The sequence below is a fragment of the Belonocnema kinseyi genome, chromosome 10 (assembly GCF_010883055.1).
Source record: "Belonocnema kinseyi isolate 2016_QV_RU_SX_M_011 chromosome 10, B_treatae_v1, whole genome shotgun sequence".
NCBI lineage: Eukaryota > Metazoa > Arthropoda > Insecta > Hymenoptera > Cynipidae > Belonocnema > Belonocnema kinseyi.
In genome coordinates this window covers 27,427,038-27,453,356 of record NC_046666.1, presented here as the reverse complement: position 1 = coordinate 27,453,356, position 26,319 = coordinate 27,427,038, and the positions used below count along the sequence as shown (strand labels likewise).

General features: G+C 24.0%; 1 protein-coding gene across 1 annotated transcript in view; it reads left to right on the top strand.

The window, feature by feature from the left end:
* The window catches only part of LOC117181045 (prolyl 4-hydroxylase subunit alpha-1), a 561,792-nt gene that overhangs the window by 367,749 nt on the left and 167,724 nt on the right, over positions 1 to 26,319 (top strand). The window contains exon 3 of the mRNA XM_033373613.1: positions 13,594 to 13,785. Coding sequence (XP_033229504.1) covers positions 13,604 to 13,785 — 182 coding nt within the window. The 5' untranslated portion in view covers positions 13,594 to 13,603. The remainder of the gene's footprint in view (positions 1 to 13,593; positions 13,786 to 26,319) is intronic.

Sequence of the window (26,319 nt, the reverse complement as noted above, 5' to 3'; positions counted from 1 at the left end):
TAACCTCAAAAACTTCACACGCTCCAAATTTTCACTTCAAACCACTCACTTTCACCCTTCACACCTTTGCCTTCACTCACCCTTCTTCCTTTACACTCGATCCCCGCACTTTCTGCCTTTTCTGCATTCACTCACCCTTATTTCCTCCACCAAAGCCAAAAATACACCACTTGACAAAAAGAGTTCTTTCGAGATCGGTACCGAAAACGGAAGCCCTTATAGATTTTAATTGAAAATTCAACGATAAATTTTTTTTTATTGTAAATTCATCTTTTCAACAGAAAATTAATTATTTTAGTTTTAGTTAAAAATTAGCTTTCTTCATTAAAAACTCACAGTTTCGAATTAATAGTGCATCTTTTTGATAGAAAATTCGGCTATTTGTTTAAAAATTAATCTTTTGAGATTAAAATTCTTATTGATTTCTGTAGAAATTCGATATTTTTTGGTTACAAATGGAACTGTTTGTTTAAAAATTATTCGGTTTTCGTTGAAAAATTTGAATGTTCGTCTTTTTTGTGAGAATTGAACTATTTTTTATTTAAAATTCAAATCTTTTTTTTTAATATCAACTATTACATTTTTTATTTTTATTATTGATCTGTTAAAAAAAAATTCAACCTAACAATCTTTGGTTGAAAATTCATTTTTTGTCTTTAATATTCAACTATTTCAGTTGAAGATTCATCATTTTTCTTGAAAATTCATTTTATAGCTGATAATTTTCATATTCCATTTTTGGTTGAAAATAAATCTTTTTTAGTTAAAAATTTAACTAATTGGTTGGCAATTTCTCTTTTCAAATTCTAATCATAATGAGAAGGTATTGCTTTTATGTGTAGACTGGCTTATTCATTTATTTCAATTGAAAATTCATATTTTTAGTTGAAAATTCATCCCTTTGGTTGCTTTTTTATGGAGAATAAAATATTTTAACTAACAATTTAACTATTTCGTTTTTTAAATAATTTTTTTCTGAAACAGGATCTTAGGAAAACCAATTGTTTTTACTTCAAAATTCAACTAGTTCGCTGAAAATGCATTTTTCTTATTTAAGAATTCCACTAATGTTGAAAATTCCTGTTTTTGATTAATATAACTGTTTTTTATTAAAAATTAAAATACCTTTTTGTTGAAATATCAACTATATCATTATTTGTTCAGAATTAAACATTTTGGAATAAAAATTTTCGTAAAAAATAATGTTTGTGGTTGAAGATTCATTTCTTTGGTTGCAAATAAAACAGCTCGATTGAAAATGAAACTTCTTTGTTAAAAATTCATCTATTGACATTAAACAAAAAATTTTTTCTTTTACGTGGAAAATTCATCGTTTTTAGTTTAAAGTTGAAATATTTAGTTGAAAATTGTTGTTTTTTCTATTTACAAAATTCAACAATTTGAATGAAAATTTGTCTCTTTTTACTTGATAATTCAACTATTTTATTGAAAGTTCATGTATTTTGTCGAAAACCCGTATTTTTTTGTAGAAAATTAATCTTCTTAATTGAAAGTTAATATTCTAATTTGAAAATTCATCTTTTTAGTTTAGAATACATCTATTTCAGTTTAAGGTTCCACATTTTAGTTAAAAATTCATCACTGAGGTTAAAATTTGTTTTGTAGAAAATTAATTTTTTTAACATAAAATTGAACTGTTCCGTGTTTTTTTTTTTGTAGAAAACTTGTAGTTTTTAGTTCAAAAATGAACTATTTCGTTGGAAATTTATCTATGTTAGTCGAAAATTCAACGCATGCGTTGAAATATCGCCGTTTTTTATTAATTAAACTGTTTTTGATTAAAAAATAAAATCTTTTTGTGTTGCAATATCAAATATTACATTTTTCGTTCAGAATTCAAATTTTTTGGAATACAAATTTAATTACTAGATTGAAGGTTAAACTCTTTTCTCAAAAGATAACGTTTTAGGTTGAAGATTCATCATTTCATTTGAAAATAAATCTCTTTGTTTGGAAATTTGTTTGTTGTTTTGAAAAAACATTTTTGTCGTGCCAAAACTGTAACATTTCCAATTCAATATTCTATCTTTCTATTTCTGGTGGAAAATAATTTTTTAATGAAAATTTAATTATTTTCCATTTCTGGTTAAAAATTTATCTTTTTTATTAAAAAATAAAAAAATATTCCGCTTGAAGATTCTACGACGATGGCCTACTCTGCGAATTGGTTGCCTTCCTATTAAAACCGCCCTGAGGGTCGTAAAATGCAAAAAAAAAAAATTAAAAGGCTTTAAAGATCCTAAGTGGCGGCAGACTATAAAATACACATGACCGAATCTATAATGTGAAACATTCTGACCATGGTGATGTGATAAAAATTTTAAGATTTCCAGGCGTCGGGCTATAAAAATTATTTTTGTACAATAAATCTTTTATTTCGTCAATTTTTCTTTTTTATAGAAAATTCATCCTTTTGGATTAAAAATTCTCAGTTAGTAGAAAAGTCATCTTGTTTTGTTTGCAATTTTTTTTTTTAAATAAAAAATCCGCTTGTTATCTTTTGGTTGAAATGTCTAATATTTAGTTGAAAATTTAATTAAATTAAAAATGCCCTTTTTGATAGAAAATTCATTGTTCTGGGTTAAAAATTCACAGCTAGTAAAAAAAGTCATCTTGTTTTGTTTGTAAATTAATTCTTTCATTTAAAAGTCCGCCCGCTATTATATTTTTGCTTAAGAATTCATATCTTTTGGTTCAAAATGCAACTTTTTGTTTCAAATCAAAATTATTTAAAAATTCTACACGTTGGTTGAAAATTTTTTTAAACTATTCTCTTAAAATACTTTTTGGACAGAAAATTCATCGATTTGAATTGAAAATTCATTGTTAGCAGAAAACTCATCTTCTTCGATTTGTAAGTGAATTATTTCTCATTAGGAAGTCTACTATTATATTTTTGGTTAAGAATTTATCTCTTTTGATTAAAAATTCTACTCTTTTTTTGAAAACTTAATTATTTTCTTGAAAATTAAACTATTTTGTTAGAAAGTCACTATTATTTTTTGGCAAATTTAACCATTTTTTTCCTTTCTTTTTAAATATAAAATTCCTCTTTTTCATAGCAAATTTGTCGTTTCAGATTACAAATTCATTTTTAGTCGAAAATTCAGCTTGTTTGGTTGAAAGATTCTTTTTAATTGAAAAATCTACTATTATATTTTAGGTGAAGAGATCATATTTTTTGTTTGAAAATTCGACTATTTGTTTTAAAATTTAATTATTTTGTTCAATTTTTTTTAATAGAAAATTCTTCAATTTTTATATAGTTTTTATTTTTTTTGCATTGAAAATTCATATTTAGTTTAAAAGTAATCTTTTCTGTTTGTAAGTTAATTATTTTTAATCGAAAAATCTACCATTACATTTTTTTGTTTAAGAATTTATCTCTTTTGGTTAAAAGTTTTACTATTTGTTTGAACATATCACTATTTTGTTAAAAATACATCTTTACTGTTAAAAAGTTTAACTGTTTTAAAATATTTAACTATTTTGTGGAAAATTATTTTTTTGTTGAAAATTAGTTTTTTCACTCGAAAATTTTACTATTCAATTTTTTATTGAAAATGGATCGTTTTTTTGTTTAAGATTTATTAATTGTAAAGAATTTATTTCATCAATCGAAGATTTAGTTATTTGATAGAAAAATTGACTATTTTTTTTATATTATATTTTTTGTTTGGAAATGACTATTTTGAACTAAAAGTTCATTTATTCCATTTTGAGTTGAAAAGCAACTTTTTAATTGTAAATGCACAATTTCGGATTACAAATTCAACTTTTTTAAATACAAAATTCTCCCTTGTTGCATCAAAAATTCAATACTTTGGTTGCAAGTTTTTCTCTTGAAAAAATCTTTGCTGGTAGATATTTTACTTTTTGGATTTAAAAATTCAAATATTTTTTTTTTTAATATAAGACCATTTTCAGTTTGAATTCATATTTTTCTAACGAAATAATTTAATTTTTAACAAAAAAAAGAGCAAAATTGTATGCAAATAGTAGCATTTTTAACGGAAAAAATCAATTTTCAAACAAAAATAGAATAGTTCAACTTTCAGTAAAGAGTATGTCAATGAAATTGATGAATTGTTAACTTAAATGATTCTAGTACTGGAGTAGTTTAATTTAAAACGAAAGAGATGAACTTTCAATTAAAATGATAAATTTTTAAAGGGTATATTTAAATTTGAAAGATAATAAACGAATTTTTAACAAAATACATTATTTTTTAACTAAAAAAGATAAATTATCAGTTAAAAATTGAATAGATCAATTTTTAATTTAAAAATTAATGGTGAACTAAGGAAATGTATTTTAAAAAAATATTTATTTTTTTATGGAAAATTCAAGAATTTTTTTTCAAAATTTTGGGTGAGGATTCAACTACTATGTTAAAAAACTTAATTTACGAAAATTAATTTTTTTATTAAAAATTCATTATTTTGGTTGAGGATTCAACTGTTGAAAATTCATCTCTTTGGTTGAAAATGTAACTAATTTTTCTAAAATTTGTTTTTTTATATTGAAAGTTTATATTTCTTTAAGGAAATGTGAACGATTTAATTCGTGTTTTATAATTCACTTACTTTATTTAAATTACTCTTTTTTAAAAGAAAGTTATTCTTCCTAAATGAAAAATCATCGTTTTGGTCGAAAATTTAATTATTTGGTTAAAAATTTATCTAATTAGTTAAAAGTGCAATATTTTTATTGGAATTTTTAGGAATTTGAAGCGTTATTTTACTATTTCAATCAATTAAAGTTTAAAAATGAATGATTTATCATTTGAGATTCTTAGAGTTGATTTAATTATGACAAATTTTTCTAATTTAGATTTAGAGATTAATCTAAGGAAATGGCTTCTAAAATATGTATCCGGTTAAGAAAAAAACTTTTCCGCATCATAAAAAAATTGATTATTTGTTTGAAATTTTTTTAAATTTATGATTTTGGTTAAAAATTAAGCTATTTTGTTGATAGCTTAATTATCTTGTTGAAAATAATTTTTTTCGTGGAAAAATAAAGTTCTTTGTTAATAATTAGTCCTTTCGTATTAAAAATTGATCGTGAATGGTATTAAGTTTTGTTAAAAATCTCAAATACTTTGAAATGACTGGAAATCTTTAAATCCTTTGAAATCCCTTAAAATCTCGTTTACGATAAAATTGATTAAAATATTTTTTATATATTGAGTAAAAAATATAAAACCTTACATAATAAAGGAGAGTTGGTGTTAAATATTTAAAAATTAATCTCCCCGCAGTCGAAAGTTGGGCTGAGCCAACACATTTAGAAAAATCCTTTTTGATTTAAAAATTTTGGTTTTACTTATAAAATAAAAAAAATATAATGTTTCCGTATATAACTTAAATTAAAAAAGTACTTCACTCGTCCGTTAAACAAGTAACGATTATTTGCCACAGTATTGACAAAGTTCTCTGCTTCGACGAATTTACGCTCAATAAATAAAGTACTTACCAGAGCTAATATTGTGTTTGATGTTTACGCATATCATTATTTACATCATTATAGTCATTTAGAACGAGCAATTTTAACCACTGTGCTAAATCGAAAAATAAATATGAAAAAAATTATAATAAATAAAATAAATTCTAGAATTCTAGTTTTATTTATAATACTATTTAATAACATTTAATTATTAAAGCGGAAAATATTTTGATAGATTTTAGATTTAAAAAATGTGTTTTTTACAATTAATTTGATGTTTTTTATTATTAAATCTAAATTCAAACAATTTTTTTATGATGCGGAAACAATTTTCAGCGAATAAAATTAATTTTTAACTATAACTATAACTATTTTTTAACAACAAGTAATAACTATTTTGTTAAATATTAGTTTTTTTTTAAATTAACTTTATAACTTAAAATTTAACTATTCTATTTTTCGTGTCAAATTGATATTTTTTTTAGTTGAAAATTCAACTATTTGGTGGAAAATTGTTGGATTTCGTTTCAAATTCATCCTTTTCAGACAAAAATTATGAATTCTATTTTTTAAATCCGCTGAATCTATAACCAAAAATTCAATAATTAAATTTTAAGTTCAAAAAATTGAATTTAAGCACACAAAAAACGAATTTTTAACAAAATAGTCTCAACTTTTACCCGAATGGTCAAATTTTCAAGAAATAAGCTTTAACAAAAAACTATTAAATTTTCAATCTGAAAGAACGAATTTTCTATCCAAAAAGATGAATTTTGAACAAAAAAGTTAAATTTTCAACCACACAATATTAATATTGATCAAAAAATAAAATTTAAAAAAATTTAATTTAATTTAATAAAAAAGTTGTATTTTTAACCAAGCAGTTAAATTTTCAACAAAATACATAAATTTTTAAATATATAGTACATTTGTATACCAATAAAATTATATTTTAACAAGGTAGTTGAAATTTTAACAAAATACTTTTATTTTTAAAAAATTAAGATAAGTTCTTAATGACAAATTCAATAGTATTTATTTCAGATTTAACTATTTTTTTGAATATCAGTTTTTGTTTATTTTAAAATCAATTTTTTACCGTAAATTTTAACTATTTCTTTTTTAGTGGGAAATGGATAGTTTTAAGTCGCAAATTTTGGTAGAAATATCAACTATTACATTATTTTTTGAGAATTCATTTTTTTAATTCTATTGATTGTGATTAATAATTAAATTTGTTTGATTGAAATATCAAACATTATATTTTTTGCTGAAAATCAATATTTTATTATTGAAAATTCAATTATTTGGTTAAAAGTTTAATGTTTTAAAATATTAATGATTTCAATCAATGGTTCAACTACTTTGTTCTTTTTGAAAAGTTTTGTTAAAAAGCTACTTTCTGACCACCGTTTTCGAAAAAAAAATTTCATAGCTTTAATTTAATAAAGTCCAAACTTTGATATTATAAAGTTAAACATAAATTTAAAAAAAAGGCCCGGGTAAAGTCACTTTTTTTAAATGTAGCATACTCATAGATTTTTTAAATTATTCTTAATTTTCCCGATAATAATTTATATATTCACAGTCATTGCAAAAGTATAAATATTTGAAAAAATCGATATCCAATTAAGAGTGAAGAATTAAATAATTAAGCGTTCAGAGATTGAATAATTAAAATAAAAAATGTTTTAAATTGAAAATTTAACAAGTTTTAACTGAAAATTCTCAACAAATATGACTTTCGAATCAAAAGCGTCTAGTTGAAAATATTTTAAACCAATTACAATTGAAAAAGTTTGATAAACTTAATTAGTCTTGAATAATTTGAAATATAACAATTTCAAAGCGATTAGATTTGAGAATCAATCATTTTTAATTAAAAGCTTTTGAGGTTGAAGTATTTATTTAAACTTGAAATGTAAAAAGAATTCTTTAAAAATATTGAAAAATATGTAATTAAAAATTTAAATCCTTCAAAAGAGCACGATTTCAAACTGAGTGTTTCCGAGATCCAAGAATTTTTAATTAAAAGCAACATTTCAAACATTCTAGTTTCAACAATAACTAATTCAGGTCAAATCCGAGCGAAAAATCTAAATACACACTACCATATCGAATTTATAGTAGTTCTGTAAACAGCAGTTTTCATAAAGCCGTATTTTCTGCAATAAAAAGGAAAATAGCGAATTGCCCCAGGAGATTTTAATACCAACGGTTTAAATTTTTCACTGCGGGGAAAAAATGTCTTATCGTATGTACTTTACTACGTGAAATTATTGTGTATTTTAAAAACTAAACGGTTTACTCTACTGAAAGGATAAATCCGGATTCAAAATGTGAAATATAATTTGGATGCTTTTTTTTCTATTCTGAGTTGTCCTTTTTTTATTTGAATTTTTTTATTTTATTTTGTGAAAATTCGTTTTTTTTTACGTAAAATCAATTTTTTTAACTGAATATTTAATTATTAAATTTTTGGTTATAGATTCAGTGTGTTTTCTAAAAAAAATTGAATAGTTCAAGTTTACGCTTAAAACTTAATTTTTAAATAAACAAAAAACTGATATACAATAAAATAGTTAAATCTAAAATTAAAAAAATGAATAATAGTTGAATTTTTAACTACTATTGATAATTTTTCAACCAAAAAATGAAATCGTGAAATTTTCAGTTATGAAAATTTGTAACTAAACAAAAAGTTTAAGCAAAATAGTTCAATTTTAATCCAAATAATAGAATTTTTAACAACCAAAATAGAGGACCTTTGAACCAAAAATATAATGGTAAACTTTTCATTAAAAAAAATTAAGTTTGACCAAAATTATTTGAAATTTCTTATTTTGTTATAATAATTCATTTCGCAGTTATAAGCTAAACAATTTGCTGTGTTTATATGCATCACTTGTGAATTAAAATTGATAATTTATATTATGTTAAGCAGTTGAAAAAAATGTTTTTCGTATTTATATTGTCCATGTATACTTTTACATTTTTTACTGTTTGTTGTTGTTAAGAATTCTAAAATTTTAATTATTCCTTAGATTTTTATTTTATTTCAAAGGAACTTTCAGATTTCAAAAGAACTGAATAATTATTGTTGTTATTATTACTTTAATTAATTTATTATTCTTGTTTTGAAAATCTAAATGGACATAATTTGTTATTGAATGTAAATGATTTCTAAACAAGAAGCAGTGCAAAAATATTCATAATACGTTCTGGACTGTATGGGTGCTGCCAAAGTTGTGTGAGGCTCCGTTTCACCAGAAATTGCTGAATAAGCTGCTATGTAACATACGTGTCGATACATAAAACATTCTGTCCATCTTTGCATTAAAAAACAATTATCCTTAATCAAAGGCGGACGTAGCGTTCGTTTTGTAAATTTCTTCAAAGAAATAAATAATATTATTTCCGTTCATGTAATTGGTTTATCAATTTGCCGCAAACTGACAAATAAAACCGAGCAAAACAGAAAATATTTTAATTTTATGCATCTCTTGTTTAATTCTTCCACTTAGCATTCTCACTAATTGAAATAAAAAAAAAATTGTGAAATTTTTGACTTTAAATATTAATTATATGGATGTGACTTCTTCGATTTAGAGTAAAACGCTTTTTATTGAAAGTGGGAACTCATTGAATGAACATTAATCAGACGAGTCATCTTTTAAATTAAGAGCATTCGAGTAACGTCTCGAATAATTTAAGTTGGAATCCAGGTTTGTTGTTTTCGTCCTTCTTATGAATAAAATTCATCTCGCGATTTATTAATTTTTTTATATTTAATTGTGTAAATTTTTTAAGTAGATTTTTTCAATAAATTTCACTAAAGGAATTATTTAGAAGAAAAATAAACTTGGCCTTTGACAATATGAGGTAAAAATAATAATGTTCTATTTAAGTTTAAAATTTTCAAAAAGTAAAATAAATTTTTTTATTATGTAAATGGTTTATAAGGAATTAAAAAAAATTATTCAGTGCTAGCTGCATTTTGATTTCTTGGAATTGTTGATAAAAATACTTAGTACTAAGTTTTAATTGGCCAATCTGTTACTGTATTATTATTTATGTTATTATTCATGTTCTCATTGATTTTCATATTATTTATTTAATTTAAAGAACAAATGTATTAAAAAACACTGAGTTCGTTTAAAAACAATTATTTCTTCATAATATTTCGTGCCTTATATTAATTTTTTCTTTTTTTGAACTTTTGTAAGTTTTATGGCGCTTACTTTTTTTAAAAAAGCTCTAATATTTTTTTTAGTTAACTTCATTTTTCTCGAATTTACCTTTTCGGTCTTTTTTCTCCCATTTTTCAATATTCATCCTGACAACCGAATCCCCATTTTTTTATTTAATTTTTTTTTCCTTCTGCTTATATCTCAATTGAATTAATAGAACCAAATAAAAAATCCAACTATTTTTTTGTTGACAGTTAACTACTTTTAATTATTTTGGGAAAAATTAAACTATTTTATTGAAAATTAAACTATTTTGTTAAATATTCGTATTACATGGTGAATAATTCGTTCGTCTAAAATGAAAATTTAACTTTTTTTGTCGGTTAAAGCTTATTTTTCGAAAATTCTTTTTTTTTGTTTTTGTTGAAAATTCACTTTCCTGATTTAAAATTTAACTGTTATATTTTTGGCTAAAAAGTGTTCGTTCTCGGTTAAAAAATCAACTATTGAATTTGTCATTGAGAATTGATCTTACTTGATTGAAAATTCAAGTATATTGTTTAAGTTCATTTTATTCGTTAAAATTTTTACTATTTCGTTGCAAATTTTACTACTGGGTTAAAAATTCAACTATTTTGTCGCAAATTCAACTATTTTGTTGTAAATTAAACTATTTTGTTGTAAATTTAATTGTTTTGTTGAAAATTAAACTATTTTGTATAAATACTTATATTATATGGTCGAAAATTCGTTCTTTTAGATTGAAAATTTAACTGTTTTTGGTTTTTTTATTTTGCAAATTTGAACTTTTGAGTAAACTTTGAGACTATTTTGTTAAAAAATTCGTTTTTTCTTGTTTGTTAAAAGTTAATTTTTTCACTGAAAATTTAACTGTTATATTGTTGTTGAAGATTGTTCATTATCAGATAAGTATTCAATAAATGAGTTTGTCATTGAGAATTTATCTTTCTTGGTTGAAAATTCAAGTATTTCGTTGAAAGTGAAACTACTTTCTTAAAAATTCATTTTATCCGTTAGAAATTTGACTATCTGGTGGCAAATCTAACTAGCGGGTTAAAAATTCAATTAGTTAGTTAAAAATTTAAGTGTTTTGTGTAAAATTCATCTTTTTGGACAGAAAATTCGTTTTTTTTCAGATTAAAAATTTAACTGCTTTTGGTTAAAACTTTTTTTTTAATTCCACCATTTGTGTCAAAGTTGAGACAATTTTGTTGAAAATAACTTTTTACTTAATTAATGTTTTTTGTTTAAAATGTAACTGTCATATTTTTGCCTGAAAATTGTTCGTTATCAGTTAAAAATGCAACTTTTGAATTTGCGATTAAAAATGTATCTTACTTGGCTCAAAATTCAAGTATTTAGTTTGAAGTTAATTTTTTGTTAAATTTGTTAAAATGTTAAATATTAATTTTATATTAAATATTTTGTTTACAACTTTGTTGTTATTGTTACAAATACATTTTTTAAGCTGAAAATTTAACTATTGAATTTTGAGTTAAAGATTCAGCTGTTTCTTATAAAATTTGCCTTTCTTGGTTGAAAATTCATCTCTTTGGCAGAAAATTCGTTTTTTTGTTGTTCTTGAAAACTATTTTTTTAATTCAAAATTTAACTATTCTGTCTTCAGTTAAAAATCTATCTTTCGCATTTAAAAATTCAAATTTTGAATGGAAATTGGTCTTTTTTAGTTGAAAATTCAGCGGTTTGGTTAAAAAATCCAACTACTTAAAAAAAAAAAATTTCTTTTGAAAATTCATCATTTTTAGTCGAATGATTGAACCATTTTGTTGAAGATCCGTTTCTTCTTGTTAAAAAATTAATTTTCTTAACTGAAAAATTAGCTGTTATATTTTTGGCCGAAAATTTTTAATTTCCAGTTAAAAATTTGTGTTTTTTTCAGTTGCATTGAAATCTTTTATAATTATAATGTCATTCAGTTTACAACACGTAATTCAAAAATCGTTTACTTTAAAAATTCTTCATTTTAGATTTTTATTTTTATGCGTATATTTTTATTTTAAAGAATTTTAAAGTGCAGTCTTGAAGACTCACAAAATTAAAAGCGTATGCAGTTGAAAAATTTAAATTAAAATCAGAATTATTTTATCAACTGTAAATATAAATAAATTAATAAATACTTTTTCAAATGGATCTGTACTTACAGTTTAAAAAACTGAACCATAATTTGTTTGATAAAACGATTCTTAGTTCGTTCGAAGATGAAAAATGTCCAGATTGTGACTATTTCAATTCGAAAGTCTTGATCATTTAAAAAATATAAAGGTACGATTGAAACTTTATAATCTATTTTTAATTTATAAAATAAATTAAAAATAAGACTTTTGCATTTAAAGGCTTTTATTAAATTAAAAATATTGTTTTACATAGAAAGCTTTGAATCTCTAGAATTTCGGAGAGCTTTTAAACTTTTAACGTTACAATTTTTATTGTTCTATTTAAACAATGTTTAATTTGTAAGTGATTTTGTTTAATTTTTATTAAGAAATAGTAATTGAATACTTATTATTTATAAAAAAAATTAGAGCAATTTTAAGAGATATTTAGAAGTTTCAAAAAAAGTCAAAATTAATTTAAAACTTGAAATGATGTCAAGTAATTTCAACGAAGTGTGTGATTATTTTTGTCAGAACTTCTAAACATAAGTTAAAATGAATATAATTTTTCCTACAATTTTATAAATCTTTTTAAATCTTTTAAAATAATCTGTTAAAATAATGTTTGAAAATGAAAAATCATTTCCAGTTTTCTTAGGAATATTAGGAAATTTTTTAAATTCTTTTGAAGCCTTTCACAATTCTTAAAAAGCTTTTAAATTTTTTGTTTTAAATCTGCAACAATCTATAATTTGTTCTAAATTAGGTTGTGGATATTTTTATTTTAAACTTCAATTTATATTTTATAAACTTAATTATGATACGTATAATACTGCTAATTTTTTAGAAATTTAAGTCAATTAATTATTATTTTATTTAAAATAAAAAATAATTCTAAATTAATTTTAAATCTTTTTAAAAATTCTAAATATCTCTTAAAATTACTATAATTTTTTATACAGATAGTAAGTGTTCAGTTGTTACTTTTAAATCCAAATTTGAAGGAAATTTGTTTGAAGTCGCAGGATTTTCTAGAAGTTCTAGGACAAATTTAATTATATTTAAAAATTATTTAGAAGTTCTGAAAAAACTTCAAAAATAATTTTAAATTTGAAAAAAATGTTATTAAATTCTAGATTTTTGAAGGTGTTGAAGTAAAATTTTAAAGCTTTTCAAGAATGCTTAAACTATTTAAAATAAAAATAATTTAATTTCTAATTTACAAATTTTTTAAGTTGAAAACAATTTAAATCGTTAAATTTTTTATTTCTATAGCCTAAAATAACTTAATAATATAATCTTGAACATTTTTAAAGTTCATTGATTGATTCTTTAATTTAGAGTATTGAAAATGTAAACGTGGATTTATATTTTTTGTACCTGATCCAAAATTCTTAACTGTATAATTTATAAATGTTACAATTCTGAATCTTGCAGTTTATCTGCATTTCATGTAAAACTGCTCAATTGAATATATTTATTTGAATACAACATTTTTGAATTGAAAAACTTATAAACTTGAATTTTTAAATTTTTAAATTCAAGAATTCCACTTTCAATTGTTTAATTTGTTGTTTATTTTTTATTACTTTAAATCGAAAACTGTTTAGTATAGAGTTCGATTTTGTAAATTTTATTGACCGGGGAAAAACCGGGAATTTTTTTCTTTGTGTAAAACGGTGACCCTGATAAAGACTGTGACCCCTCATTTTTTTTTTTACTTTTTATAAATGAAATTGAGAAATAAATAGAGATTTTTGTTTGCTCTGCCGGAAATTGTACAATAGAATTTTTTCCAGGACGAATAGAATGGCTCGGATATCGTTGTTGCTCATCGGAGCCACTGTGATGGCCCTCTTGAGCTCCGGGAATGGGGAGCTTTATACAGCCTTGGTTGATATGGAGGAGTTGCTGGAAACGGAATCCGTTCTGATCGACACTCTTCATGGCTATATTCTGGCTCAAGAGCACCGATTGGCGACTCTCAGGAGGTAAGTGACAAAGTCCATTTTTTTTTTATTTTATCACGCGAAAACGCCCTCTGTCCTGACCTCGTCCACTCTAAATCCACGTAACTTCAGGGCGATAAAAGAGGAAAAGGTTCTTAAAAGCACTTCTTCCTCTCTTCGATTTTTAAGCGGCTGCTGAGAGTTTGAAAAATCGTATTTTTTATTACCACCGAGCTATCCATTGACTTAAATCTGAAAGCGAGGGGTTAACCACGAGACATTTTTATATATAGAGCACACAAAATTCATAATAATTCAAGAGAATAAACTAATTCAAAATAAATTCTTGAAGCGGTTTTAAAAAAAATGTTTTTTTTTTTTGTATATGGAAACAGTTCTTTTCGTCCCACTGTACGAGGTGTTAATCACTTGATATTTTGCTGTAGACTAGAATTTAAAGAATTAAAAATAATAAAAAAGAATTGATAAGAATTTAACGTAAATTCTTGACGCGGTTTAAGAAAATATTTTCTCTATATAAATTAAAATACTTGCCTATTTGTTTCTTTAATGTTTCTAAAATTTTGATTTTAAATAAATTGAATAAATACAAATAATTACAAGATGGCGTGTCTCACAGTTTTTCAAACTTCAATTATTTTTAATTAAAAAAAAATGAATTGGCAAATCGAACCGAATTTGTAGACTGCAGAACTTTTCGAATTTAGATAATTCTGTTCGTCCCATTGTGCGAGGGGTTAATCGCTACAATTTTTGTTGTATACTAGAGTTCAAAGAATTCAAAAAAAATCAAAGGAATAAAAAGAGAATTCAAAGTAAAGTCTTCACGAGGTTTATGAAAAAAAAATCTCACTGTAAATTAGGATAGTTGCCTATTTATTTATTACATTTTTCTTAAACTTTGCTTTCAAATAAAATAAATAAACAAAAAAATAATTGCAAGCTCACGTATCTCACAGTTATTCAAAATTTAATTAAATTTATATAAAAAAAAAATTTTGCAAATCGAACCGAATTTATAGGCCGCAGAAGTTTTCGAATTGAAATAATTCTGTTCGTCCCATTGTGCAAGGGGTTAATCGCTACAATTTTTGTTGTATACTAGAGTTCAAAGAATTCAAAAAAAAATCAAAGGAATAAAAAGAGAATTCAAGGTAAAGTCTTCACGAGGTTTATGAAAAAAAAATCTCACTGTAAATTAGGATAGTTGCCTATTTATTTATTACATTTTTCTTAAACTTTGCTTTCAAATAAAATAAATAAACAAAAAAATAATTGCAAGCTCACGTATCTCACAGTTATTCAAAATTTAATTAAATTTATATAAAAAAAAAATTTTGCAAATCGAACCGAATTTATAGGCCGCAGAAGTTTTCGAATTGAAATAATTCTGTTCGTCCCACTGTACGAGGGGTTAATCACTACAACATTGTTTGTTCACAAGAGTTCAAAGAATTCAAAATAAATTCTGGGCGAGGTTTATAAAAAAAAATTCTGTCTGTAAATTAAAATACTTGCCTATTTATTTATTAAATTTTTCTCGAACTTTGATTTCAAATAAAATTAATAAGCAGAAGATAACGATAAAATAGCCTATCGCACAGGTTTTCAACATTTAATTTCTTTTCATTAAAAAAATTTCAATTCTTACCGAAATTTCAGGCTGCAGAACTTTTTGAAAGGAAATAATTCTTTTTGGTACAATGTACGAGGGTTTTAACAATAGACACTTTTATGTTCATTAGAGTTCACAGAATTTAAAATAATTTGAAAGAATGAAAAAAAAAATCAAGACTTTTTAACGAAGTTAATAAAAAAAATCGAACGGTAAATTAGGATACTCGCCTATTAATTTATTAAATTTTGCTCAAACTTTATGAATAAATAAATAATAAATAAACGAAAGAAAATTACATCATCCCGTATCTCACAGGTTTTTAAAATTTAATTCCCAATGATTGGAAAAAATAAAATAAATTGTAAGCTGCAGAACTTTTTGAATGGAAAGAATGTGCTTGGTCTCACTGGGTGAGGAGATAACCACTAGACTTTTTTATGTACGCTAGAGTCTAAAGAATTCAAATGGATAAAAAATAATTGGAGGTAAATTCCTCACGAGGTTTTAAAAAGTATTTTCTCTCTGTAAATTAAAATACTTGCCTATGTATTTATTAAATTTGTTTTAAATTTTGATCTCAAATCAAATAAGTAAATAAAATATAATTACAAAACAGCGTGTCTGACAGGCTTTCGAAATTTAATTCTCTTTAAATAAAAAAAATTGCAAATCGAACCGGAATTTTAAGCTGCAGAATTTAAAAATTGAAATAATTTTTTCCGTCCCATTGTGTGAGGGTTTAACCACTAGAAATATTTGTGTAAACTAGAATTCACAGAAATTAAAATCATTCGAGAGAATGAAATAGAATTCAAGGTAAATTCTTGACGAGGTTTAAAAAAATATATTTTTTTATAAATATTGCCTATTTATTTATTAAATCTTTCTCAAATTTTGATTTTAAATAAAATAAATAAATGAAAGATAATTACAAAATTACATGTCTAACAGGTTTTAAACATTTAATTTCCCTTAATTAAAAAAAGAAATTACAAATTGAACCGAAATTGTAGGCTTCAGAACTTTTTAATGGAAATAATTCCTTTCGTCCCACTGTTCGAGGCGTTAACCACTGGAAATTTAGATGTAACTAGATATAAATTATTTCAAAGGAATAAAACAAAATTCAAGATAAATTCCTGCCGAGATTTAAAAAATAAATGTTCCCTCGCTTTAAATTAAAATACTTGCCTATTCATTTATTAAATTTTCTCACATTTTTTATTTTAAATCAAACAAGTAAATGAAATATAATTACAAAACAGAATATTTCACAAGTTTTCAATATTTAATGAGCTTTGCATTAAATTAAAATTGCAAATGGAACCGAAATTTTAGGCTGCAAAATTTTACAATTGAAATAATTTTTTTCGTCCCACTGTGCGAGGGGTTAACCACTGTACATTTTTGTGTAAACTAGAATTCACAGTACTTAAAATAATTCAAGAGAATGAAAAAGAATTCAAGGTAAATTTTTGACGAGGTTTAAAAAAAACAAATTTATAAATTTTGCCTATTGATTTCTTAAATTTCTAAAAAATTTAGATTTTAAATAAAATAAATAAACAACAGAAATTTATAAAATCGCGTATCATTCTTCTTTCCCACTGAGCGAGGGATCAATCACTACACATTTTATCATACACCGGAGTTTAAAGAATTCAAAATATTTCAAAAGAATGAAAAAAAATCAAGGTAAATTCTTGAGGAGGTTTAAAAAAATATTTTGACTCGGTAAATCAAGATACTTGACTTTTTAATGAAAGATAATTACAAAATCATGTATCCCAAAGGTTTTCAAATTTGATTGCCTTTAATTAAAAAAAAAAGAGAATTTCCAAATCGAACCGAAATTTTAGGCTGCAGATTTTTTTAATGGAAATCATTCTTTTCGTCCCAATGTGCAAGGGATTAATCACTAGCTATTTTTTGCAGCTAGAGTTAAAAGAATTTAAAGGAATAAAAAGGAATTCAAAGTAAACTCTTGACGAGTTTTACTACAAAAAAATCTTCTTGTTGTAAATTAGCATACTTGCTTATTTATTAAGCTTTTTCAAACTTTGATTTCAAATAAAATAAGCAAATAAAAACTAATTACAAAATCGTGTATCTTACAGGTTTTCAAAATTGAATTCCCTTGAATTAGAAAAAGAATTTGCCAATCGAACCGAATATGTGGGCTGTAGAACTTTTTCAATAAAACTAATTCTTTTCGTCCCACCGTGTAAGGGCTTAACCACTAGAGATTTTTAAATACACTAGAAGTACACAGAATTCAAAATAACTCAGAAGCATGAAAAAGAATGAAAAAAATTAAAGGTGACTTCTTGTTGGGATTAAAAAAACTTTCTTACTGTAAATTAATAAACTTGTCTATTTATTTATCAAATTTTGATTTGAAATAAAATAAATAAATAAAAGATAATTTCAAAATCGCGTATCACACAACTTTCCAGATTTTCTATTATTAAAAAAAAAAAGAATTTGAAAATCTAGCCGAATTTGTAGATCGCAGAACTTTTTGAATGAAAAGAATGCGTTTTGTCCCAATGTGCGAGGAGTTAACCACTAGAAATTTTTTTCGCAGACTAGATTTTCTATTACTTGTCATTATTATTCACGAATTTGAATGTAGTTGTCGAATATTTGTAATATTTTTATCCACTTTTGGCGTAAATAAATATTTTTAGTATTTACTCTGATACGTAGAGAAAATTAATAACCTGGAAATCCATTAATTGAGGAGATAAGTAAAAAATCCTGACCTGAAGTCCACATCTTTTTTGCTCATTAAGGGTGTTCATGTCATCTGTTTATTTTATTTACTCCGTAAAAGAAACATAGTATAAACGATCTTAGGAGAAACCTCGAATATTCTCTCTCTTGCTTTTCCACAATTTTCCAACGTTTCCTCGTGTTTTTCTCTTTCCCTGAGGTGCGATTTGGCCAAATGCCAGAATCTCCTTTGCCTCAGAACCCATTCGGAAAAACGTTAAGATTGCAGACCCTCATCTTCCCTGTTTGCTTGAATTTTGATCTGGAATTAACTATCCAGAAAATCTCATCTAAAACGTATGTTTTCTTAAAATTCCCCTAAGCCAAGAAGTAAACTCATGAAAAAGAGTGAAAAATTTCCCAAGGGGAAGCGATCATTTATCTCTAAACAGAATATTTTTCATAAAAAATTAAGTTTGTGGGTAGGCAAAATTACTCATCGTTCATATTCCCAAGTCTGCTTCGAGATAATTTTGTCAGATTTAAAATAAGCAGTCAATAAATCATATTCGAAACGAAAATTATGTAAAAATACGCTGTGACAAATTAGGTTTGCAATATTTTAAAAACACTTTTAGAAAGCCTCTTCAATTTTGCGTCGTTTTTAGTTTTCTTACCAATTGTAGATTTTCAAGTTCCACTCTCTGTGTGGTTGAGGGAAGTGAATTAAAATAATTTAAATTTTGCTTAATTATAATCTGAAGTTTCCTTTTTTAAATGAGACCAAAAACAGAATAAAATATTGACTGATTCTCCAATTATCATAAAAAATGTGGAAGCATCAACAAAGACGAAAATCAGTCGGTCGAGCAGAAGTCAAGCATGAGAAAAGGCTGCTCGACTAATGCTCGACCGACCGATTTTAGTCTTGTGCATTATTCCACATTTTTTTATGGTAATTCGAGAACCAGTAAATTTTTTATTATATTTTTGATCTCATTTTAAAAAGGAAAATTAAGCCTAAAATTAAACGTACAATCTCTTTTCTCAATTTCCTCTCTCTCTCTCTCTCTCTCTCTCTGCATTCTTTGGGGAAGTAAATGAAAAAAATGTAAATTTACCTATATTACAGTCTGAAATATTCTTTTTTAAATGAGACCACGAACATACTAAAACATCTACTAGGTCTCGAATTATCTAAAAAAATGTGGAAGCATTCACAAGACTAAAATCGGTCGGTCGAGCAACAGTCGAGCAGCATTTTCCCATGCTCGACTGCAGCTTGACTGACCGATTTTCGTCTTGTGCATTAGTTCACATTTTTTATGATAATTCGAGAACCAATAAATATTTTGTTATCTTGTAGGTTTCATTTTAAAAAAGAGATTTCGGACTATTTTTTTACTTATTCATTCAGTGAAATTCGTTTGCAGGCTAGGGACCACAGACTGAAAATTAATTCAATTATAACTGGAGATAAATCAGTGATTATGCACCCTGTTTTGAAATTTTAGCGTCTTCAATTTGAATTTTAAATTCTTATTTTAATACCCTTTTTTATCGTTGAACTTTTTTTATTTCATAATTTAGAAACTTTTTTGGAATTCATTAAAAAAATTTTGGAGTTTATTTATTCTTTAAGTTCTTTTCCCTAGCGATTATATTTCTAGTTAAAACTTTTATTTTTTGGTTGAAAATTAATCGAATTTGTTAAAAAGTTATACTTTTTGTTCGAACATTTAACAGTTTTGTTGCAAATTCAACTATTTTGATAAAAAATCAAGTTTCTTGTATAAAATTCAACTAATTTTGGTAGAAAATCAACTTTTTTCTGAAAATTAAAATCTATAGCTAAAAATTAATTTCCTTTGGTTAATGATTCAACTATTTTGTTGTAAAATTCGTCTTTTTTGTTTATAATTCATCTATTTGTTTAAACTTTCGCTTTTTTCGGTTGCAAATAAATTTGTATAGCTGGAAAAGTAACTATGTTATTTTTGGCAGAAAACTTATTTTTTTAAATTGAAAATTGAGCTATTTGAGTAAAAGTATAACTTGAGAATTCACAATTAGTCTTTTTAATAAAAAATTAATTTTCTTGATTAAAAATTCAACTAACTTGGTTAAAAGTTTAACTAATTCGTTAAAAATTCATTTTCTGGTCGCAGATTAACCTTTATTAATAGAAAATTGATCTCCTTGGGTGAATTTTTTTTATTTACTCTTTTTATCTGATATTTTAACTTTTTTTAGTATTTGTTAAAATTATGTTTTTTTCAGTTAAAATTCACCTATTTTTTTAAAGTCCTGTGTTTGGTTGAAAACTCGTCTTTTTTGGTATAAAAATTAATCTTCTTGATTCAAATTTATTATATTATTTAAAAATTCTTTCTTAATTTAAAATCCAACTATTTCTATTTAAATTCACGTATTTTGTTGAGAATTCGTCTTTTTAGACAAAATATTTTTTTGTCAATTTGCAACTGTTAAAAATGCCATAATTTGGTTTAAATTTTATGTTTTTTGTCGTAAATTAATTTTTCTTGATATGAAATTAATCTACCTGATTGAAAATGTAAATACTTGGTTAAAAGTCGAAATACCTTTTTTTAAATGCAGATTCACTATTTTAGTTGCAAATTTATTTCTGAATGAAAATTGATTTTATTTTTGGAAATTAATTTCTTACTGAAAATTCAACTTTTTCAGTTTTTACTGAAAATTTAACTGTTTCATTTTTAGTTGAAAACTCGTCTTTTTGGGTTCAAAATTCACCAATTGTTGGTTGAAGTTTAAATTATTCTCTATTAATTTGACTATTTAGAGTAAAATTTATTTTGCTAGGTAGAAAATTCTAGTATTTGGGTCAAAAATGTAACTGTTTTGTTTGAAATTTAATTATTTTGTTGAAAATTCGTCCTTTTAGGTTGAGAATTCACCTTTTAGGGAGAAATATCTTTTTTTAATGAAACTTTAATTCTGTTGTAAATTCACCTTTATTGTTACAAATTTAATCTTCTCGTTTTAAAGCTCAACTACTTGGTTAAAGTTTAACTACTTTGTTGAGAAATCATTTTTTATGTAGATTAATCATTTTAGTTTCAAATTGTCCTATTCGATTCGCATTTTTTTTTTAATTCAATTTTTTACTGCCAATTTAACTTTTTCATTTTCGGTTGAAACTTTACCTTTTTTAGTTGAAAATTAAATTATTTGTTTGAAAATTCTTTGTTTGAATATTAAACTGCTTTGTTAAAAAAATGTCTTTTTGTTTGTATATCTACAAATATATTTTTCGTCGAGAACTCATCTTTTTGTAGAAAATTTAACTTCTCGTGTTTAAAATTAAACAGTTTTGTAGAAAAATCGACTTTTTGGTTAAAAATTCAACTTTGGGGTTACAGATTAAGTATTTCAATAGAAAATTTAAATTTTTCATTTGTGCTTACAAATTTATGTTTTTCAGATAAAAATTTTAATATCTTGTGGAAGAGTTTTTTTTTTTGTTTTAATATCCATTATTGTATTTTTCATTTAAATTTCTAAGAATTTATTTTTTCAGTTAGAAAATTCCATTGCTTGTATTAAAAATGCCACTATTTTGTTGAAAATTTAATTATTCTCTTGAAAATTCATCCCTTTGTATTGAAAATTCATCCGTTCGGGTGGAAAAGTAATCTCTTTTAGTTGAAATAAATAAATAAACGTAAATTTAAAAATATTAATCATTTATTATTTTATTTAGTTTATAAAAGATTCTACGTTATGAATGTTAAAGATTAAAATTCTCGCCTTTGAAAATCAGAAAAATGATTAAATCTTTTATTATGAGGGGTAAACGAAGAATTATAAAAAGATGAACTCTGCCCGCCCTGATTTTCAATCATCCATATTGCAGTCCCATGGTAAATATAGGAAAATTATAAAGAGGGTTAGCGTCGTGAAAAAATTTCCGGAATTTATTATTACTTACTTGGTATACATGTATATCCATAATATATAATATTCTTTTACTCCCTAGGGACGGAATGTCGCCTTTAAAATACTTTCACGTATCGAGCAATATTCTCCAGCTTTTCATTGATATGAATTAATATTATAAAGAAATTTACATATTAAAATATTCACGCGTTACCCAAACTTTTTTTAATCTCCTTATTAGAAATTTTATGATTGAAGTTTTTACAGAAGTCATACAGCGTCTAAGGAAAATCGATGTGAAGATGTATAAAATTTAATTAATTTAATTAGAGAGATTCTGAATTCTCTATAAAATTTTATACTTTAAGAACAATTTATTAATATTCTTCTTCAAGTATCAAAGGCATGTCTGTAGCTCTTTCATATTATCAAATTAAGAGAGATTAATCTTTTTTAATTTAATAATTCCAGCCTTGGAATAGAATGAAGAAATCAAAAATTAATTCGTTTTAAAGTTAGAAAAACATATCTTTTTATTTTTTATGTTTAGAATCTTTCGATTTTATTTTTAGATTTAGAATTTTAAAAAAATATATAAATACTTCAGGAATTAATTCATACTTTTTCACGGTTTTTTTTCAAATTTTGAACTTAAAAGGAGGAATTTCCAACAAGAAAATATTAATTTTTAACTAATTTTTAATTATTTTTTTTATTATTTAATTTTTTAATTAGGTTTAATTTTTAATAAAAGAAAGATGAATTTATCCAAATAGTTGAATTTTCAAACTTCAAAGATGCGTTTTAAACGAAATTTTGGAATTTTGAAATAAAATTTTCAAGCAAAAAAAAACAATTTTTAGACAAATTTGAATTTTCAACCCGAAAAGTTAAAATGTCAACAAAAATTCATTCATTTTTCACTATGAAAGGTGGCTCTATTATCATAAAAGATGAGTTTTCTGTCAAAAGATAAATTTTCAGTCTGTTGATTTAAACAAAAAAACTGAATGTTTAACAAAATAGTTGAATACTCAAAAAAAAAGATGAATATTCGACAAAAAAGTTCAATTTCCTAACCAAAAATCAGAAATTCACAACGTCTAAAGGTTAACTTTTCAACCAAAATTTGAAAAATTAAACTTTCAGCAACAAATTAATTTTAAAAAAAATAATAATCTGCGAAACAAGTATCATTTTCAAAGAGGTTAATCTAGCAGAAATGAATATTTATAATAGTAGTTAATTTTTCAACAAAGTATTCGATTTTTTAACCAAAAAGTTTAACTTTGCCATAAATATTTTATTTTTTTAAACCAAATAGTTAAATTTTCAATCAAGCAAAAAATTGCAATCATGAAAGGTGAGTATTAAACCAAACAAATTGAATTTAAAAAGAAAACTAATTCCTAACCAGTTTAATTCAACCAAAAAAAATGAGTTTTTAACAAGCAAGATAAATTTTCGATCAAAAAATGAAACTTAAACTTTCAAAAATCAAAATTTTTAATAATAAAAAAAACGAAGTTTCAAAAAAAGTTAAGCCTGCAATGAAAGAGGTGAAACAAAGAAGATGAATTCTCAATTTGAAAATATGATTTTTTGACAAAAAAGTTAATTTTTTACTAAATAATTAAATTTTTAACGACAAAAAATTTCCAATCAAGAAAGACGAATGTTAAACCAAACGAATTGAATTTAAAAATAAAATAATAATTTCTTGACTGTTTAATTTAACTGAAAAAGTGAAATTTTTAAACAAATAGTTGAATCTTCAACTTGAACTTTTTTTAATGATAGGAAAAAATATAACCAAAAAATTGAATATAAAAAATACAGTTTTAAAAAAGTCTTGAACTTTCAACCTGGTAGTTAAATTTTTAATCTGACAATATGATATTTCAACAAAAAAGTTAATTTTTCACCAAAGAGTTCAACTTCGACATAAATATTTTATTTTTTAACCAAATTTTTGAATTCTCAATTAAACAGAAAATTTCAATCAAGAAAGATGAATGTTGAACAAAACAAATTAAATGTAAAAAATTAATTCCCAACCAGTTTGATTTAACCAAAAAAGCAAATTTTTAACTTGATAGTTTAATCCTCAACTAAAAAGATGAGTTTTCAACAAGTAAGATTAATTTTATAGCAAAAAAATTGGAAGTTTAGCTTTCAACAATCAAAATTTTTAATAATAAAAATAACGAAGTTTAAACAAATTAAATCTTCAATGAAAGATGTAAATATAAAAAATGCAGTTTTAAAAAAGTTGTTTAACTTCCAAACAAGTAGTTGAATTTTCAATCTGAAAATATGATTTTTTAAAGAAAAAAATTATTTTTCGCCAAATAGTTAAATTTTTTTATGCATATTTTAATTTTCACGTGAATATTTTAATTTCTAACTAAATAGTTGAATTTTCAATTAAAAAAATGCAGTCCACAAAGATGAATGTTAAACCAAAAAAAAATAATTAAAAAAGAGAAAACTAATTTCCGATCAGTTTATTTTAATCAGAAAGGTTGATTTTCATAAATGGGATTATTTTTCTAACCAAAAAATGAAAAGTTAAACTTTCAACGCAATTGTTTTTTAATTGTAAAAAAAACGAATCTTCAAAAAAAAAAGTTAAACCTTCAACCGAAGAGGTGAATATAAAAAAACGCAGTTTCAAAAAGTGGATTAACTTCCAACAAAGAAGTTCAATTTTCAATCCGAAAATATGATTTTTTAACAAAAAAGTTAATTTTTTACTAAATAGTTAAATTTTCAACGACAAAGAAATTCCAATCAAGAAAGACGAATGTTAAACCAAACAAATTAAATTTTCAAAAAAAAAAAAAATTATTTCCTAACAGTTTAATTCATCAAAAAAGTAACATTTTTAAATAAATAGTTGAATCTTCACTCAGAAAAATCGATTTTTAACAATACGTGATTAATTTTCTAATCAAAAATTGGAAAGTTAAGCTATCAGCAGAACTTTTTTTTTAATAATAGAAAAAAATATAATTTTCGAGAAAAATTTCAATTTTCAACCAAAGAGATGAACATAAAAAATGCTGCAGTTTTAAATTTTCAAACTGAAAATATGACATTTCAATAAAAAAGTTAATTTTTTAACAAATGATTTAATTTTCACATAAATATTATAATTTCGAACCAAATAGTTGAATCTTAAACTAAGCAACTAAAATGTTGAAACTTAAAATAATAATAATAATTTTCAATAAAATAGTAAAAAAAATGATTAAAAAAATGTTGGACAGTCGAATTTTTAAACAAAGTAGATTAATTTCTAGCCAAAAATATAGTAGTAGAATTTGCAGCCAAAAATAGTCTGATTTTCTTATTGATTTTTATTAAAGAAAAAATTAGGAGAATAAGGGTAAAGTTATCAACTTTTTTGTTGAAAAATCGTAGTCTTTTAGTTTATAATTTTTATTATTTCATTAGAAAATATTTAGATTAAAAATTTTTAAAATGAAAAATTTTACAAGAGATAAAAAATATGATAGAGTACACCAATTGAGGTAAAAGCAGTAAAAAAAATTTCCCATCGCGTATTTGTATTTGTCAAGGCTCCAGCGCATTTTACCGATTTTTGTGAATTGTGTTTTTTTTGTGGTTTTCCCATGTCTGTCAATTGCAATCGAGTCACGTAGCTTTTCTTTGGCATAGGAGTCGACTACAATCTAAATATTTTATACGCTTGTACCACCAGCATCTTATTATTATTTTTATTCGGCTTCCTTTCACATACCCTACACAAATTTAAATATCGTTAACAAAAATTTAAATGTGTAATAAAAACCAGAGGATGAAAGGAATTTTAAATAAGGCAGTTCTTCCAACATCAAATAAAATAAATTCTTGCAACTTCGTTTTATTCTTTTTATTTGTTTATTGAAAATTTATCTTTTTTATTCATAAATTCAACTGCTTTAAATTTTCTTTTTTTTTTTAATTTTCATGATTGAAGATTATTGATTTTAGTTCAAAATAGTTTTAGTGTAGTAGAAGGAGTCAAGAGAATAGGAGGGTCAAAAGAAGGAAAAGAAGGAATGTTTCTAGTAAAAGTGGGGAGTGAGGAGGAGAAAAAGAAAATTATGGAGAGAAAAAAATTATTGAGAGGAAGAAGGGAAAGCATTGAAGAAGATCTGACATGGAGGGAGAGGAAAAGGAGATTGCAAATGGAGCAGAGGGCTTGGGTAGAGAGGAAAAAGGGACATATGGTATGGATAGGGAGAGACAGGTTATGGATAAATGGGGAGGAATGGTGCTGGGATGAAGAATTA